This window comes from Glycine max, chromosome 2 (genome assembly GCF_000004515.6).
Source record: "Glycine max cultivar Williams 82 chromosome 2, Glycine_max_v4.0, whole genome shotgun sequence".
Classification (NCBI taxonomy): Eukaryota; Viridiplantae; Streptophyta; class Magnoliopsida; order Fabales; family Fabaceae; genus Glycine; species Glycine max.
In genome coordinates, this window is record NC_016089.4 from 28540720 (window position 1) to 28557391 (window position 16672).

The window sequence follows — 16672 nt, forward strand, 5'->3', positions numbered from 1 at the left end:
CCTTTAGTAAGTGAGTCAGCTAGCATGGAATCAGTCCTTATATGTTATATGCAAATCTATATTTTCTGGATTCTTTATTTAACAACCAAATACTTTATGTCAACAAACTTTTATTTTGTTGAATCCTTAATAAGATTGCTAAGATATTGTCTCAATAAACACCTGATGGCTACTTAATGTTGGCAACAACAGGCAAACCGGTTACAATAATTTAGCAATCATAAATTCTTGTATGATGTCTAAGAGCAAAATATTAACTCCACCAACATGGTTAAATGTGGATCCTTATGTAGAGTGATTTCTATTAAGACATTCCGAAAAATCAAAGTTAGAATACCCAATGATCTCTAAACTTCTAGACTTTCGATATGAAAACACGTAGTTTCTTGTTCTCTTCAATTAACACATAATGCGCTTTACTACTTCTAGTGTTACATACCAAGATTACTCATATATCACCTTAGGAGTCCCTTTTCAAACTCTAAATTTTACACATGCAGATTTGGGATTCACATAATATGAGTAATTTAAACCATAGTAGTAACAACAACAACAATTAAAGAAGAGAACAACAAACATGCAATGCACAAATAATATTTATGGTAAATTTCAAGACCCAAACAAGATACCTAGCGCACCATTAATCCTCAATCTTTGGATTGAAAAAGACTAACTACAAGTGGTACTCTCAATGCATTGATCAAACATTGGTGATAAGTCCTGTCAAACAAAGGTTGTCTTTGGACACTCCATTGCTCACATGGAAAACTTATATGATGATTATTTCGATCAAATAATGATTGTCTTTGAACATTTCATTATTCACATGGAAAATCACACTATTTATAATCACCACATGTTTACCATTGCAAGCATGTAATTATTTTGTCAAATTGTGTCTTCCTTTGGGCCAAGCACACTTCACATGAATAATTCCATGCAACATCCATGTAAATTCAATCAAATTAACTTACGCAACAAAGGTTACTTTGGCAACTTGTTGTTTCAATCAATTTAACCAAAAATACAAGACAATTTAATACAATAAATGGGAGGGCTTAAAATTACACGAATTTTCTTAAAATTACACAATTTAACCAAAAGAATCCTTTAAAGATACTAGAGAAAAGGTTTCCTTATAGTCAATGTCTTCCTTCTGAGTAAAGCCTTTAACAACTAGACAAGCCTTATATCTCTCGATATTACCCTTTGAATCCTTCTTGGTTTTAAATATCCATTTACAACCAATAGGTTTCACACCTTCAGGCAATTCTACTAGATTCCAAAATTCATTGTCATTCATAGACTTCATCTCATCCTTCATGGCGTCAATCCAATTTTGAGAGTTAGAACTGTATATAGCTTGACAGAAGTTGATTGGATCATCCTCTGTTAAACCAACACCATCCTTATGTTCTTGGAGAAATATAATATAATCATTTGAGATTGCACTTCTTCTCTCTCTAATGGATCTCCTTAATGACACTTCTCGAGGTTGCTCTAAAGGTATTTGAGGGAGAGCCTCATTGTTGTCTTGTTCTGGAACAATGTCAATAGTTTGAACATTATCTTCTATTACTGGAGTTGTGTCTTGAACAGTAATAGGTATGAGGACTTGATCACTGTAAATAGCAGGTTCTTCCTCAAAGACAACATTTCTTATGTTCTCTTCCTTCCCAAACTCAACTTCCTCAAGAAATCTCGCATTTCCTGTCTCAAAAATGATATTAAGGTGGGATTGTAAAATTTATAGCCCTGAGAGCATTCAACATAGCCAACAAAATAGCAGCTAATTGTTCTTGAGTCCAACTTTCTTTCATGTGGCGTATAAGCCCATGCCTCAGTTGGACAATCCCAAATGTGCAAATGTTTAATGCTTGACATTTTACCAGTCCAAAGTTTATAAGGGGTTTTGTTAACTGCTTTACTTGGCACCCTATTAAGGATATAAAGTGCGGTCTTTAAGGCTTTTCCCCAAAGTGACTCTGGCAAAGAAGAATGACTAATCATACTTCTCACCATATCTTTAAGAGTTCGGTTTTTTCATTCTGCTACACCATTCATGCTGGGTTTTCTCGGCATAGTGTATTGCGGAACAATTCCACACTCTTTGAGGAAAAGCACAAAAGGTCCTGGACGTTGTTCTCCTGATCCATCATATCTACCATAGTACTCACCACCACGGTCAGATTTGATAGCCTTAATTTTCTTTCCAAGTTGAAGTTCAACCTCAGCCTTGAAAGTCTTAAAAAATGTCTAGGGATTGGGATTTCTCATGTATCAAATATAGGTAACCGTATCTAGAGTAATCATCTATGAATGTAATGAAATATTGTTGTCCATTCTAAGAAGTTGTAGGAAAAGGACCACAAATGTCTGTATGCACTAGTTCTAAGACGTCTTTAGCTCTTTCGGTACCTAATTTCCTTATGTTTGTTCATTTTCCCTTTATGCATTCTATACAGACCTCAAAGTCTGATAAATCCAAAGGGTCAAGAATTTCATCCAACACAAGTCTCTGAATTCTTTGTTTAGAGATATGGCCCAAACTCTTATGCCATAAGGTGGCTGAATTCTCATTCAATTTTTGTTTTGTACCATGTGAACTTATTTGCAGTATTTCATTATAGGAACTAACAACATCATGCATGTAAAGATTATCAATTAAAGAACTAGAACTAGCCATATTTGAATTGTGGTAGAGACTAACTTTATTATTTTCAAATGAACAAGAAAATCCAAATTTGTCCAAACTAGAAATACAAATCAAATTCCGTCTAAAAGATGGTACAACAAAAGTCTCAAATAAATCCAAATAAAATCCAGTTTTTAACTATAATCTAAAAGTTCCAATAGCTTCCACTGCAACCTTCTTGCCATCACCCAAAAAGATGAATCTTTCATCATCACTTGGTAGTCGGCTCCACAGGCAACCCTGCATAGTCATACTTATGTGAGTAGTAGCACCAGAATCTACCCACCAAGTATCTTTACGTACAAAAGCCAAATTAACTTCTGAACAAACTAGAGTAAGAAATTTACCTTTCTTCACATGCCATGCGGCATACTTGAGACACTCTTTCTTCATGTGTCCCGATTTCTTGTAGAAGTAACAAGCAAATTCCTCATCCTTATTTTGTTTCTTTTGCTAAGAAGTCCCTTACGCAGCACCCTTAGTCTTCTTCCATTTCTTATTCTGAGAGGTCGAAATCAAGTGAGCACTTTCAGTTCTATCTCTCTACAGGCTCTCCTCCTCTTGCACACAATGAGATATAAGCTCATTGAGGGACCATTTGTCCTTCTAAGTGTTATAGCTCACTTTGAATTGCCCAAAGTGTGCAGGAAGTGATATCAAAACCAAGTACATGAGCAGGTCTTCACCAAGCTCTAACTTAAGTGACTTGAGTTTTGATGCGAGATTGGACATCTCTATAATGTACTCCCTTATGTTTCCTTTACCTTTATACTTCATGGAGATGAGTTTAGCCAAAAGGTTACTCGTCTCCACCTCTTAATTTCTGGCAAAGTATTGCTCAATTTCCTCAAGGAATTTCTTTGCACTTTGACCCTCAGAAATAGAGCCCCAAAACGCCTCTGGAATATAGCGCTTCATGATCATAAGGCACATTCGGTTGGACCGATCCCACTTCTCAATTTTTTACCTCATTAGAGGTTTCCGGAGTGGAAATGGGTCGTTCTGTCCTCAATGCCAAGTCCAAATCCATACAGCCAAGAACAATTTCTACGGCTTCCTTCCAGACCTTAAAATTTGTCCCATTCAGCATTGGGATAGAATTCACTTTGGCAGTAACATTTGCAGCACTGGTAATATTAACTACACAGAGAACAAAAATAATAACATGTTCACAAATCATCAAGCAAGTCATATAAAGTATATATATAACAAGACATGCAAATATTTCCCATAATAGATCCATCACAAGATACCCAACACAACATTAATTCTAGTCTTTGGACAGAGAAACTAATTTGTAATTGGTACTCTCAATGCAATGATCAAATATTGACAATTAGTTCTGTCAAATAATAACCTTTCTTGGTACCAACTATTATTCACAAAAAAAACTTTATAATTGTCACATATTTATCATCGCAGGTATGTTATTATTTGACCAAATTGTGTCTTCCTTTGGGCCGATCACAATTCACATAAATAATTTCATACTAACATCCATGCAATTTAATTAAATTAATTTACGCAATAAAGGTTACTTTGGCAACATAATGGTTCAATCAATTTAATTAAAATTACAGGACACGCAAATAAATGGAAAGGATCTATAATGGTTAAATTTGCACCCAATTGTGATCGCAGTAAATGTTTGAAAAAAACTACATCGTGGTAAACTAATTACGCACCCGAAACAAACATATCACAGTACTATCACAAATTTATACTAATCACATGAATATCATAAATTATCAGTTTATCATCATTTCATAAAATAAATAGTTGGCCAAAAAATAATAAATTATTCATATAAGACAAAAGACTATTGTCTTATCACTGATTCATATAAAAAAATATATATTTATGAAATTGTGTCACGTACTAAATGCCAACACAAGATACGTAGAACCTTTATCTCCAATAGAATAATATGTCAGCAAATGCGACACAAACAAAAAAAAATTATACAACCCCGTAAATCAAATGCAAAGGCCTTTTATTAATTCTAAAGAGGAGAAAAACTTTATGGTCATAACACATAAAATTAGGGGTTTTACAATTTTATTGATCAAAATTTTTTCTCCCCAAAATAAAATTAGGGTTCATATAACTAAAAGGATCCAGATATAATACATATCAAATAGAACTTTAAATCCCAATAATCTAACAGTAATGGTGGTTCTAATACCACTTGTTGGGAATTTCCAATAAACCTTATAAAATATCAAATGAGCACCAAAACACATTATGCCAGATTATCAAGAGGTTTTAAGGAATACCTGGATCCATAGAGAGTTTGATCAACACGCAACGGAATTTGACAATGGTCACAAACAATTGGTTTAATGACCTTCCTCAACCAAATCACCTTCTTCCTTATGGGACCTTCGTTTTCTCTTCAGATGGGGAGAGGAAAAACTGTTTATTGATTTTGGTGTATTGGGGACCATAACCATTCCTTAGGTTTTAAACCTATTAGGGTTTTCATTATCCTCTAATGGGTCAAATTGGTTTTCGCTCATTAAGCCCATATTAATTTTCTGACAGTCTAATGAGCTCGCTTAAATAGATCACTTTATATTAAACCCATTTAAATGTAAATAACTAATATAAATGTTATAATATAATATGTTGTCCATATTAATTAATTAGAGATTTTTACAAATAACTTGCAGAATTTGTCAAAGAAACACTGCTATGTTACATGACTGGCTTTATTTTGATAGCAAATAATAGAATACAATTTATACAAATTAAAGAATCTCAATACTTAGGTGATTTCACTGTCTCAATAAATATAGTGCGGTATCATATCATTCCACTGTCTCAATAAATAAAAAAGATACAAAAAATAACAATATGAATATGTTAATTAAGAATCTAATTTAAATACACTAACATTTGCAATTAATTATATATATTCTCCTATACCTTTTGCAGTAATTGTTTCACAAATCATTAGTTTCTAATTAATTAAAAATTTAAATTTTTACACTGTATCAAAATTAAACTCATATACTAACAACATCAAAGTTATTTTCGTTTTAATTTTGATACTTTTGTTCTAATTAAGTACTACTAGTAGTTGGCATTCTCATTATTTTATTATACCTATATTCTACATTCCGCTTACACCTTGCAATTAATGGAAAAAGTGGAGCTTGAACATCATTTGTCTGCAAGATATATAAATGAAAATTATATATCTAATCCTAAGCATAAGGTAGATGTATAAAAATGTTCCATGTTTTCTTCCTTAACTAGCTTTTTCAACTGAGTTAGGCTTGATTTGTTTTTAGTAACGTCTACATCGTTTAAAGAGAGAATGGAAATGTATTGGATATTAGTGAACTTTATATGATTTATTAGTGTTTATATATTATTTTATCATGATAAATCTGACAAAATATCAAAATATGAATGACCCATTAAAGGGAAATTGTGGGAACAATAAAAAAATAGAAAATTACTTATAGTGACCACAAGCGGGGTTTGCAGCTGCTAAGACAAAAGTCCTGGATGATAAACTTGCTACTAATCCTGCCTTTGCAATAGAAACACGCTGTTGCTCCATCGCCTTAAGCAAATCCTGTATTATTACAATTTCACGATAAGGTTTCAGGTAAAAGTTTAAAATATATATTAAAGTAGTAACAAGAAATTGATCGCCAGGCACCAGAGAACAAACCTGATGCTCTATTGACATTTTATCTAACTCATCAATACAACACAATCCACTGTCAGCCAGCACCATAGCACCTAACATAAATTCCAACAATCATTCACAGAAATGCATACAATTTTTGGCAAAAGGATCATAGTGAATTCAGTTAGACCCAATTATATCCTTATCTAGATAACATGAGAAAAAACTTTTCCCCCCTCTTTCCATCTTATTGTATAAGTCATTGAAACTAAGATAAAGTAAATTAATTCTACAGAGCTTAAGGAAACAAAACAAGCACCAAAACGAAGATTTCAAAATATAGAAAAAAAAATCATTTTGAAGAATCAAACTCTAAAACATAATCTTAGAAGAACACAATTTGAAGTCAAGAAGCATCCTACCAATCATGGCCAATCACAATTAACCTCCTAATTCTGGAAATAATGGTACACATTGAGCCAAAATATCAGAGTATGATTGAGTACAACCATAAAAGAAATTTAAGAACATATACCGGCCTCAAAAGCATAGTCACTTGTCATGGAATCCTTCACTACAGCTACTGTGAGGCCATCTTTGGTTGTGGCATTACCAAAGACAAAGATACCACGTGGAGAGACAGCAGCTGCTGCTTGTAGCAACTGGCTCTTACCTAGACCAGGATTACCTAGAAAATTGAAATTGCAATACTAGTAGTTTGTCGTCTCATCTCCATAACTTCTTAACTTGTCCCATTATGCCAACTTTAAATTGGAGAAAACATGAAACATACCAACAATTATGACATGAATATCTCCCCTGACAGGAACATTATTCTGATCCATAGGATGCTTTCGTACACCACCAAATAATGCAAGGGTTATCCCAGCTGTCAAAATAATAGTGCCCCACCATAACTCTTCCTTCCACCAGACCCATCTTCGTGAGCCTCTCCGCAACCAATCCCAGCCCCTCATTGAGTAAACCATACAACACACGTGCCACATGAACCACCTCCTTATCCCACTCCATCCTTTTTCCTACACACTTCTGGAATCTCACTGGAATCCACTGCAATTGGCTCCATCCTAATCTGAAAAAAATAAAAAAGTTATGAAATTAAATGATAGTTAGAGGTCCACGTTGATTGTGTTGAGAGATGAGAAAGAGAAGGAAGGGTGGGAACGATGAAGACAGAGGAAGGGAGAAAGAGGGCTCTAGGGTTTGGTCTTGGAGAGTGTTGGAGAGTGCGAGACAATAGTTAAAGGGACACATTCAAATATTAAAAATAGTGAAAATCTATTAAAACCGTCTTAAAATGACAGTCTATTAAGACGATTTTTCAAAAACCGTCTTAGTACATCTCCTATTATTTACAAAAATGTCATTACCTAACCTTCTAAGATGGTTTTTTGGAACCTTCTTAGAAGATGTGTTGTAAAAAATCATTTTTTTAGTAGTGCACAATCCTAATTGTGACTGCATCATTGCATTGGCTCACCATTTTTCACAATATTAATAATAATCGCAACAAAACTATAATCATGGTGCTGATTGCAGTTTAAAATCATGGAGAGAAGATTAAAAGATTATGCAAAATGAAATCACCATCATGCAAGATACAAAATTAATCACGAACTCTCATTAGATACAAAATAAAAAATAAAAAAAGAAAATCTATGAATTACAAAGGGGGTTACTTACATCATAGTAGGGTTGGTCCTGAGGCAGTTCAAATACATAAAACAATCCAGAGCAGCCTCTTAGAGCATCGGTTATGCTATGGTAATCAAAAGGGTCTGAATGAAAAATCTTAAGCCTATTGGGGTCAGCAAAAATCCCATTGAGTTGCTCGTTCCCTGAGAAACAAAAGCAAAATCAATTTCAATGAACTGTGCAACTCAACATATAGGGAATTTGACTAAATGGTTTTCTTTTAAACCAAATATTACTTTGGGTGATATTTAAACAATTTATCAAGTGTGCTAATTCATGCTACCAATTACATGCCTAACAAAAATTACTGAATCTAATAAATTATTTAAAGATTACTCCAAAATAGTATTTAGTTTTTTTAAAAAAAAACCTATATTGGTCAAAATCTTGCAACATAAAGGTAGCAAAAGAGTCAAAAAAACAGCAACCATGTGATTGAGCAGAGGCATGGACGTTGTTTCCCCGTAGAAGTAATCGTTGGACCAGACTGGCACCTAACTGACCCGTATAGAAGTAATCACACAAACTATGTTTGCACTTTGATCTAACGAGGGTGCCATATATATTTCTTCTCCAAGAGATAAAAGAGAATAAAAATGAGGAACGACGGTAAATGAGAGACTAACCTAGCTACGACAATGACGACGGTAACTGAACGGCAATCGAAGATGTTCGATGACGGGGCGAGGCGGCGTGGAAGATACCTACACGAAGACGATGAGCTCTGGGAGGGCACAATGAACGCGCGTAGTCCAATAGTGACTGAGGGCACGAGCCTAGTTTCACGTGACTAAATGATGGGCAAGTCTAAGACGGTGTTTTCCAAAAATGTTGTTGAAAAAGGGGTACGTAGTGTTCGAAGATGGTCTTTTGTAGCACTGTCTTTGTTGACAAATGACGTGAATCTTACGGGACGGAACATTTGATACAGGATTGTTGACGGAGAGGGACGTCACTTCCAGAGATGGAAGATAAGTCGCGGTGATGCTACAAGGAATCAACCTTGATAAGTCAGAATTTGGTTCAACAGGAACCCTAAGAGAAGCTTTCTCATGTATTTGAAAATAATGCCCAAAAGTTCCTTCATTCATTTTGACGAAAATATATATAGTTCACCAAACCCTAAAATGAAATAAATTGGTGTAGCTGAAAAGGCATAAGTTTCAGCCACAACCACCAATTTATTTATTTAATTGCAATAATTAAATAATAAAATAAAAATAAAAATTATGGAAACATGAGTCTTCAATCATCATCAATAGCAGCTATACAAATGACCAGCCTTGTCCTTAGTTGTGTCCTCATCACTATGTTGGGCCTTTTTAAGTATGCCTTTGGTCATGAGCCCTTCAAGTGCTTCATGGTCCTTGCCCTTAGTTATGTCCCCATCAACAAACTTCCTAATTACAAAAATGTCAGCACTTATAATACTACAACGGTTTCTGACTATCGACGTTGAAAGTGCGTAGTAAATTGTTCTTTTTGTACCAGTGTCAATTTGATATCTTCGAAAATGTTTCATCAACTAATTGATTTTTTAAATTTATATAGTAAAATTATAAAAGGAGAGAGAAATATATTATACAAAAATAAACTTAAATTAAAAAGTTTAACCTGAAAATGTTGTCTCACTTTTCTCTTACTCGTTAATCAAAATTAATCTGCACATAGTAAAAAATAACGAGGAACTAGCAGTGTTTATCTTCAAGTTCCAATAACAAAGAGTGAGGAAGAAGAAAAAAATTAAAAAAAAAGAAGATAATCACAGGTACTGCAAAGATTCTTTAAATGGATAATACTTATCAAACAAAGAAAAAGAAATAGAAAACATATATCCAAACTTGATATTTTAAAGAAACCAAGCAGATTCATGAAACCGATCTTGGAACCTGAAGAACCCATGATATATATAATTTTTTTTAAAAAAATATCAGCATGAATCCTTTGCTCATTACTTTGCATTTTATATTTAACACTAATGAATTACAAAATCTAACACTGATTTCAGTCCAAACAGGAGGTGTCCCATCTGAATAGTATCATAGTTCTATAATTGATCGATTATGCCAAAATTGGTTTCTTTCCTATACATCATTATAGCCATTAAGTAATGTAATGGTAAAATCAATAATCAAAGTAAAATTCAAACCGAACTCACAGGTACTTTTTGTTTAAACAAAGCTCCCTCAAACTGTATCGAAATGTACGTTAATTCAGTTGTTGAACATCAACTGAAATATATAATACATAATATCATAAGAACAAAATCATGGTATTAGTTCAAACACATTTATAGGTTGAAGAGCTTACAAATTTTAAAAAGATTCAATAAGAAAAACATAACCAATAAAAAATAGGTGAGATAAACAAAGCTCACCCATAACAATATTTGTATAAAATAAAATTTGAAATAATTTATCAGTTATTAGGTACGGATCAGATTTATTATATATCAATTTAATTTATTTAAAAAAAAACTGAAAAAAATATTTTTAAGTTGAGACATTTGAAATTTGAATTGTTTGTGTATTTTGAAAAGAGTATAAAGAAAGAAATTACATCAGAGAAAGTCACATGTAAAAAATGAAAAAGACAATTTTTCAATATTTAACTTACATATAATATATTGATTCATATTAATATTGATAATGAAGATTGAATTGAATATTGATATTGATGATTAGAATTAGATATTATATTAGATGGGTGGGATGTGCTTTTATTTTCAGATTGGTGTGTTGACTGTTTTTCGTTATTGTTTAATCCTCTAAGTGACGATACTTTATCTTTGTAAAAGGGTTGAGTAGTCTTTCAAATCTCTTTTTCTTAATTATGAAAAAAATAGCAGGAAATTCTAGTAAAATTTTACTAATAGATAGTAAATATCTAATGGTGTAAGTAGTTAATAGTGTAGGCCTTAATTCAATAACATTTTTTTTTACATAATTCAATAGCATATGTCACTACTACAAAAGCTTCATTTTACGACGCAGGATCTACGACGGTTCATGAAGACCCGATTTAGAAGGTGGCGCGATGGCATTTCTATAATTAGGAGCAAAGTTTTTAGTTTTTACATCGCGATTTCTAAGACGGTCGTACATAACCATCTTAGAATGCTTAATAATGGCATTTTTGCAATTATCGGAAACTTAAACAAAGACGTTTTTGCTGAAGGACCGTCTTTGTTTAAGAAACCCTAATTTATAATGTGCTGTGTCGCACGGGGTCATCTCATTGAAAGATTTTGCGTGCGTGTTACTCCAATTATCCTCTCCAGCTATCTTCTCCGATCGTGGGGATTTTGTTCCTTCAGTTCTCTTCCACTCGCTGTCCCGCGATTCACGCCGTCGGGATTTGATTCCGTCGTCGAAGAGCAAGAGTTCGGCGACCTCCACGGAATGCTTTTCATGTTCTCTGTAAGTCATTTTCTTCACTCTTCTAAACATCTTATATTATGCAGAATATTTAAGTATGAACAATCTAATCTCTTTGTCTCTTTGTCTGAATTACAGACATAGAGAATTTGATAATGTTTTGCTTATTTTTAGCAAGAAGTTTGCAGAATTAGTGTAGGATTTACTAATTAATATCATGAAAGAGTTTCAGTGAATTTGATAATACTTGCTTTGAAAGATCTTGCTAAAAATGTAAATAGAATAAATTTACTAAACTCAGCAATGTTGAGGTTCATCGCGATCCCGGGGAGCATGTTGAGGTTAAAGGCCGGGGGATGGGTAGGATTCAGCCTTTGCAATCGTCGGGGATGAGGGAGTTTGATGGCGAAGTGGAGAAGATACAGGGATTTGATTTTGCCAATTGGTTGAAGAAGACAGTTTCAAAGAACGATTTTGTTGTGATGAAGATGGATGTGGAGGGTACTGAGTTCGATCTGATTCCGAGGTTGATTAAAACTGGGGCCATATGTTTGATAGATGATATTTTCCTTGAATGCCATTACAATAGGTGGCAGAGATGTTGCCCTGGGCAGAGGAGTGCAAAGTATGAGAAAACATATGATCCATGCTTGCAGCTCTTCAAATCCCTTAGACAAAGTGGAGTTCTTGTTCATCAGTGGTTCTAATTGTGCCCAGCATGATAGGTGAAATCCTACACTTCTTCTGTAACATTATTGTTTTCATATTAACCTTCTGTATGTTACTTTTTACCCCCAAACAATAGGGAAGATTACTGTGTTTCAAATTCCTTACCATGTAACAATTGCAATTGAAAATTGAATCATTTCTTCAAATCGATGGTATTTGTTGCAGGACTCTCTTATTCTTACCCCTAGTATAGATATGGAAATGGATAATTGAATTCTAAAATCTTTCTCTCTCTCTTTTTTATCACTGAAGAGAATATAACTGTTCTGCCCTTGTAAATTGGTTTTTCAATGTATGAATTGGGGGGGGGAGGGGGGGGGGGAGTTCCAGTTCCCTGGATAGAATAAATTTGCACAATAATCAAAACAACATTTACATTGTATAGTTGGTTATGCTTTTCAATCACAAGGGCCATGCTTAGTAAGCATCTAAATTGGTTTCATTATAAATTTATAATAATTAAAAGTCAAGAGCAGTGACGAGATTTAGATTGAAAATCATTTTTACAACCAAGAAATTGATTTACCTTATTGGTTGTATTATATTTCAGTTAAAGCTGCACTAGACAACTATTCCTATATAGCATTTATTTGGACACCTTATTGGTGTAATGCTGCATGATCTCTGGACTGCAAAGAGGTCGTAGGAATTTTAAAGGCAGCAAGAAGCAGCATTCAATGCCCAATGCTCATGTGCGTTCAGAACTCAGATATGGATCAAATTCGAAAGGAGAGGTAGACAAGGCCAACAGGGTTTCTTATATAAAGAGCAAGTCAACAAAGGGTAAAAGGTTTGGTAAAAATGGTAAAAAAAGAAAAGGCAAATAGAGTTTGTTTGAAGCTCTAGAAATTAATTAGTTAAGGAGAAAAGGCTTGCCAATGAATTTTTATATTTTGGAGTGGTAGGGGGGATTTTTAAAGGCAAATAGAGTTTGTTTGAAGCTCTAGAGTGATTTTTAAAATGTTTAACTATCATGCAGGTTCTTAAAAATTTATCAAATTTTTAGTTACGTACGTCTTTCAATTTTTTTAATTGAATTTCTTGTATATTTTTTTATTTAAATCTATAAAGTTGTATATATTTTTTAATTAGGTGTATGCATTGCGGACCTAATTAAAAAAAAACAAAAACAAATTCAAATTCTTGAACTTAATGTTGTGCGAGTGAGTAAGTTATGGGCCTAGCCCAATCCATGTTTTTGTGACGTATGAAGTTCAATATAAGCTCCAAGCGAATTAGGGTTTTGTGTCTCTGCAACACTTGGGAGGAGGCACGCAGAAGTCATAGGAGTGTAAAACAGAGACGCAAAATGAAGCTCTGACGATGGCAGTAAAAGGAAGCTTAAGATTCGTGTACGCTCATTTTCCGATCAAAGCTAGCATTGGCAACAACAACAAGTCCATCAAGATCAGAAATTTCCTCGGCGAGAAGAAGGTACTCAACACTTCATCTCTATTTTTTTTCAATTTATTTATTTAATTTCTTAATCATTTGCTACTAGAAAATAATTTTGGTATTAGGTGTAGCGATTCAAACTGGTGACACTGCGTCAGACTCTTGGTCGAAACCACTAACATATAAAAACGTTATAGTAATTTTGTCTGGTCAAACTTCCTATACTAATTTCTTTTTTTTATTTTTTATAAAGTCATATGCTATTTTCAGGTTTTGATTTTTTCCGGACTCTAGACTAAATTTTTGATGTTTTTATAAAAAAAAGGAAAATTTTATCTAATGTAATTTATTATTTTTTTATGAGTAAATTCTTTGTACGGTATAATCTGACCGTGTTATTTGATAATAAATTATTATATAAAATAAATTTATTAACTTTTATAATAACTAATTTAAAATTATATACATATTATAATTACTAACTGTATTCACAATTCATAAAAAATAAATTCATTTTTATTTCATATTTTACAAATCTCAAGAACTAAAGTGAACAATTCCTGTAATTTGATTTTCATAAACAAAAGTAAGCATTTACTCTTTTTTTTTATTATTTATCTATAGAACTACGATCTTTAATTTTATCCATGACGTTAATTAATGAATGTTAAATTTCAATCACAAAATGTTGTCAGCTTGTTCACGTAGTGCTAAGTTACACCTTAGAGATGCTACAGTGGATCCAAAACGACGTTGTTTTTTAAGGGGTGTTAATTTGTTAAGGGATCTTTGTTTAACCAGGTACATCTGAAATTACTTAAATGTTCTTATTATATACAAAAGTAATTTTCTGTAATTTATTTGTAGCATAAAAATATGTTTTAAAATTTTTTTTATTTTTAGTATAATTATTTGTTTCAAAATCTTTTTATTTTACATTTTTTAAAAATTTATTTTTAACAAATATTTATGGATACCCATGGATACTTGAGTAATTTTGCAGATCCTAATATATATTATTCACTACTCAAAGCATGATGTTAATTATTATTTGTGTATTGATTAATTGTTAAACGTACATGCGTGCAGGTTCAATGGCGGGGACGTCACTTGCTTTGCAGGAATAATTGGGAACTTGATTGTATATCTGATAACGTGGCTAATGGAAGCTCCTCTCTATTTCCCATTGTTGCAGCAATAATTGCTGACTCTTTCTTTGGCTCATTCCTTGTTGCCTTGGTTTCTTATTGTGTTTCTTTCTTGGTAATTATCAATACTCCTGTTTCTATATATCAATGATACCAACCATTTTGTTTTGCCCTCTTGCTTAAAATTATTGGTTTATTACTAACTATTATCTCAATCAACATTTATATGATATAAGCTTATCATTTTTTTCCTTAAATTTTCTTTTTCATTTTTTCTGTCAAATTTGTTAATTTAATCAAGTTCTCCAATTATTTAAAAACATTACAATTAAACTAACGGAAATAATGGAAAATGATACCATCATAATAGTTTTAAATAATTGAGGATTCAATTAAATGTTTTTAAACAAACTTTTTAATTGAATTTTTAATTATAATTAAAAAATCAATTGTATAGTTAAACTTTTTTCTATCACCTTAGATATCATATTTGTCACTCTTATAATATTTATGCAGATCCTTGAGTAATTATGATGTTGGTTTTCAATTAAAATTAAAATTTGACTAAAATATGTTTGTGATAACTGATGAAATCTAAATTTTGTGGTTATTCCTTAATAATTTTTTCTATGTTTTTGCTCTATGAGGATATCACTAATAATTTTTATTTTATTAGAGACATGTAGGTGCCCGATCATATTTTGAAAAAAGGGAAGCTTCACTTGTATGGAGTTACAGACATGCAGGTATTGATTTGTTTTTAGGGAGACTATTATTTGTTTTGCTTGCTTGAGTTTGGAAGATTGCAAGCGAGGGACATGCTGTAGCATCTCTGGACAAGTCCAATTTCCAATGCTACTCAATTGAAAGGATTTAAATCAAAGCTTGCGCCATGTTATTATTAATTTATTTGAAGCTTTCATTATGTAGTTGGCTTCTTAGCTTTCAGATGATGCTAAGATACTTGTATATAGCATTTGAATCAATGTGAATGTGATCATATCACATTACCTGAATGGAATTTGATGGATTAAGCTAATTATGTCGTTGCTGCTACTTTGGCATCATGCCTAATTGGTTTACTTGATGCATGCTCTTCTTTTTTCAGGCTGTGTCCTTTGTGTAATAAATTGGAAAGATTGTTGTTTCTTTTATGGTGTGTTTGGTAGAGAGGAGAGAAATAATATTGGAGAGAAAATTTGTATTTTTTTATATTCATCCTGAGATATATTACAAGTGATTTTAATAGTACTCTTTTATTTATTCTTTTATGTTTGCAGTTATTGATTCTAATAAGATTGTTGTTTCATTTTTGAATTTTGACCCTCCCATGTATTAATAAGTTACTCTTGCAAGTTGTTTGTATATAAATTTACTTTGATTACTTAAACTAGGGAGTTGATAACATATAGATCTACTTTAATTACTTAAGCTAGGGAGTAGACACTAGTTACTTTTGCTTTATTTCCATCAATCTACAATGTTTTGGCTTAAGGCTACCAGAGATAAAAAAAAATAACAGAACCGAAATAAATAAATAAAAATAAGCAGCAAAAAAAAAAAGAAAGAAATACTACGACGGTTCTTAAATAACCGTTTTAGAATGTCTTACTTTCTAAGACGGTTATTACAGAACCATCTTAAATGTTGTTTGTTGATCAAATCATACTAGGACGGTTATTGAATAACCGTCTTAAAAAGTAAGACATTTTACGCCGATTCCTAATATAACCGTTGTAGTATGTCTTACTTTCTAAGACGGTTATTCAGTAACCGTCTTAGATCCGATGACATACCAAGACGGACTATAACTCCAAACCGCCTTTGAAAATGGATCATTCTAAGACGGTTGTTTATTAATCGTCTTAAAAACCTATATTTTTTAAGACGGTTGAAAAACCGTTGTTATAAGTATGATCCTATTTTACGACGCTGCATTCTATGACGGTTCAAAACCGTTGTAGAATGT

The 16672-nt window shown here is 32.6% G+C and overlaps 2 protein-coding genes across 4 annotated transcripts; one reads left to right on the plus strand and one right to left on the minus strand.

Annotated features, from left to right (window-relative positions):
* Positions 1 to 1719: 1719 nt before the first annotated feature.
* On the minus strand, positions 1720 to 8663 carry LOC102668842 (probable DNA helicase MCM8). Of its 2 annotated transcripts, XM_014767827.3 has the most exons (7): positions 7132 to 8663; positions 6874 to 7026; positions 6381 to 6451; positions 6163 to 6281; positions 4972 to 5088; positions 3043 to 3835; positions 1720 to 2935 (listed from the first exon to the last, which is right to left on the minus strand). In XM_014767827.3, the coding sequence occupies exons 1-6, from the start codon at positions 7343 to 7345 to the stop codon at positions 3832 to 3834; spliced, it is 678 nt and encodes a 225-aa protein (XP_014623313.1). In that variant the 5' UTR covers positions 7346 to 8663; the 3' UTR covers positions 1720 to 2935; positions 3043 to 3831. The 2 variants fall into 2 exon arrangements, with proteins under 2 accessions (XP_014623313.1, XP_014623310.1); XM_014767824.3 differs by having other exon boundaries at positions 3043 to 5088; positions 7132 to 8660.
* Positions 8664 to 13399: 4736 nt separating this feature from the next.
* LOC102669418 (uncharacterized) lies at positions 13400 to 15966 on the plus strand. Of its 2 annotated transcripts, none has more exons than XM_006575138.4 (3): positions 13400 to 13594; positions 14645 to 14818; positions 15380 to 15966. In XM_006575138.4, exons 1-3 carry the CDS (start codon positions 13484 to 13486, stop codon positions 15494 to 15496), a joined length of 402 nt encoding a protein of 133 aa, XP_006575201.1. In that variant the 5' UTR covers positions 13400 to 13483; the 3' UTR covers positions 15497 to 15966. The 2 variants fall into 2 exon arrangements, with proteins under 2 accessions (XP_006575201.1, XP_006575202.1); XM_006575139.4 differs by having other exon boundaries at positions 15390 to 15966.
* The last annotated feature ends 706 nt before the right edge of the window (positions 15967 to 16672 follow it).

Coding starts and splice junctions, on each gene's coding strand:
- LOC102668842 (XM_014767824.3), bottom strand. CDS start 7,345: ATGTGGCACGTGTGTTGTATGGTTTACTCAATGAGGGGCTGGGATTGG. Junction 7,027..7,131: donor TATTCATGTCATAATTGTTG/GTATGTTTCATG, acceptor TCAATTTTCTAG/GTAATCCTGGTCTAGGTAAG. Junction 6,452..6,873: donor TGACTATGCTTTTGAGGCCG/GTATATGTTCTT, acceptor AATTTATGTTAG/GTGCTATGGTGCTGGCTGAC.
- LOC102669418 (XM_006575138.4), top strand. CDS start 13,484: ATGGCAGTAAAAGGAAGCTTAAGATTCGTGTACGCTCATTTTCCGATC. Junction 13,595..14,644: donor ATTTCCTCGGCGAGAAGAAG/GTACTCAACACT, acceptor ACATGCGTGCAG/GTTCAATGGCGGGGACGTCA. Junction 14,819..15,379: donor CTTATTGTGTTTCTTTCTTG/GTAATTATCAAT, acceptor TTATTTTATTAG/AGACATGTAGGTGCCCGATC.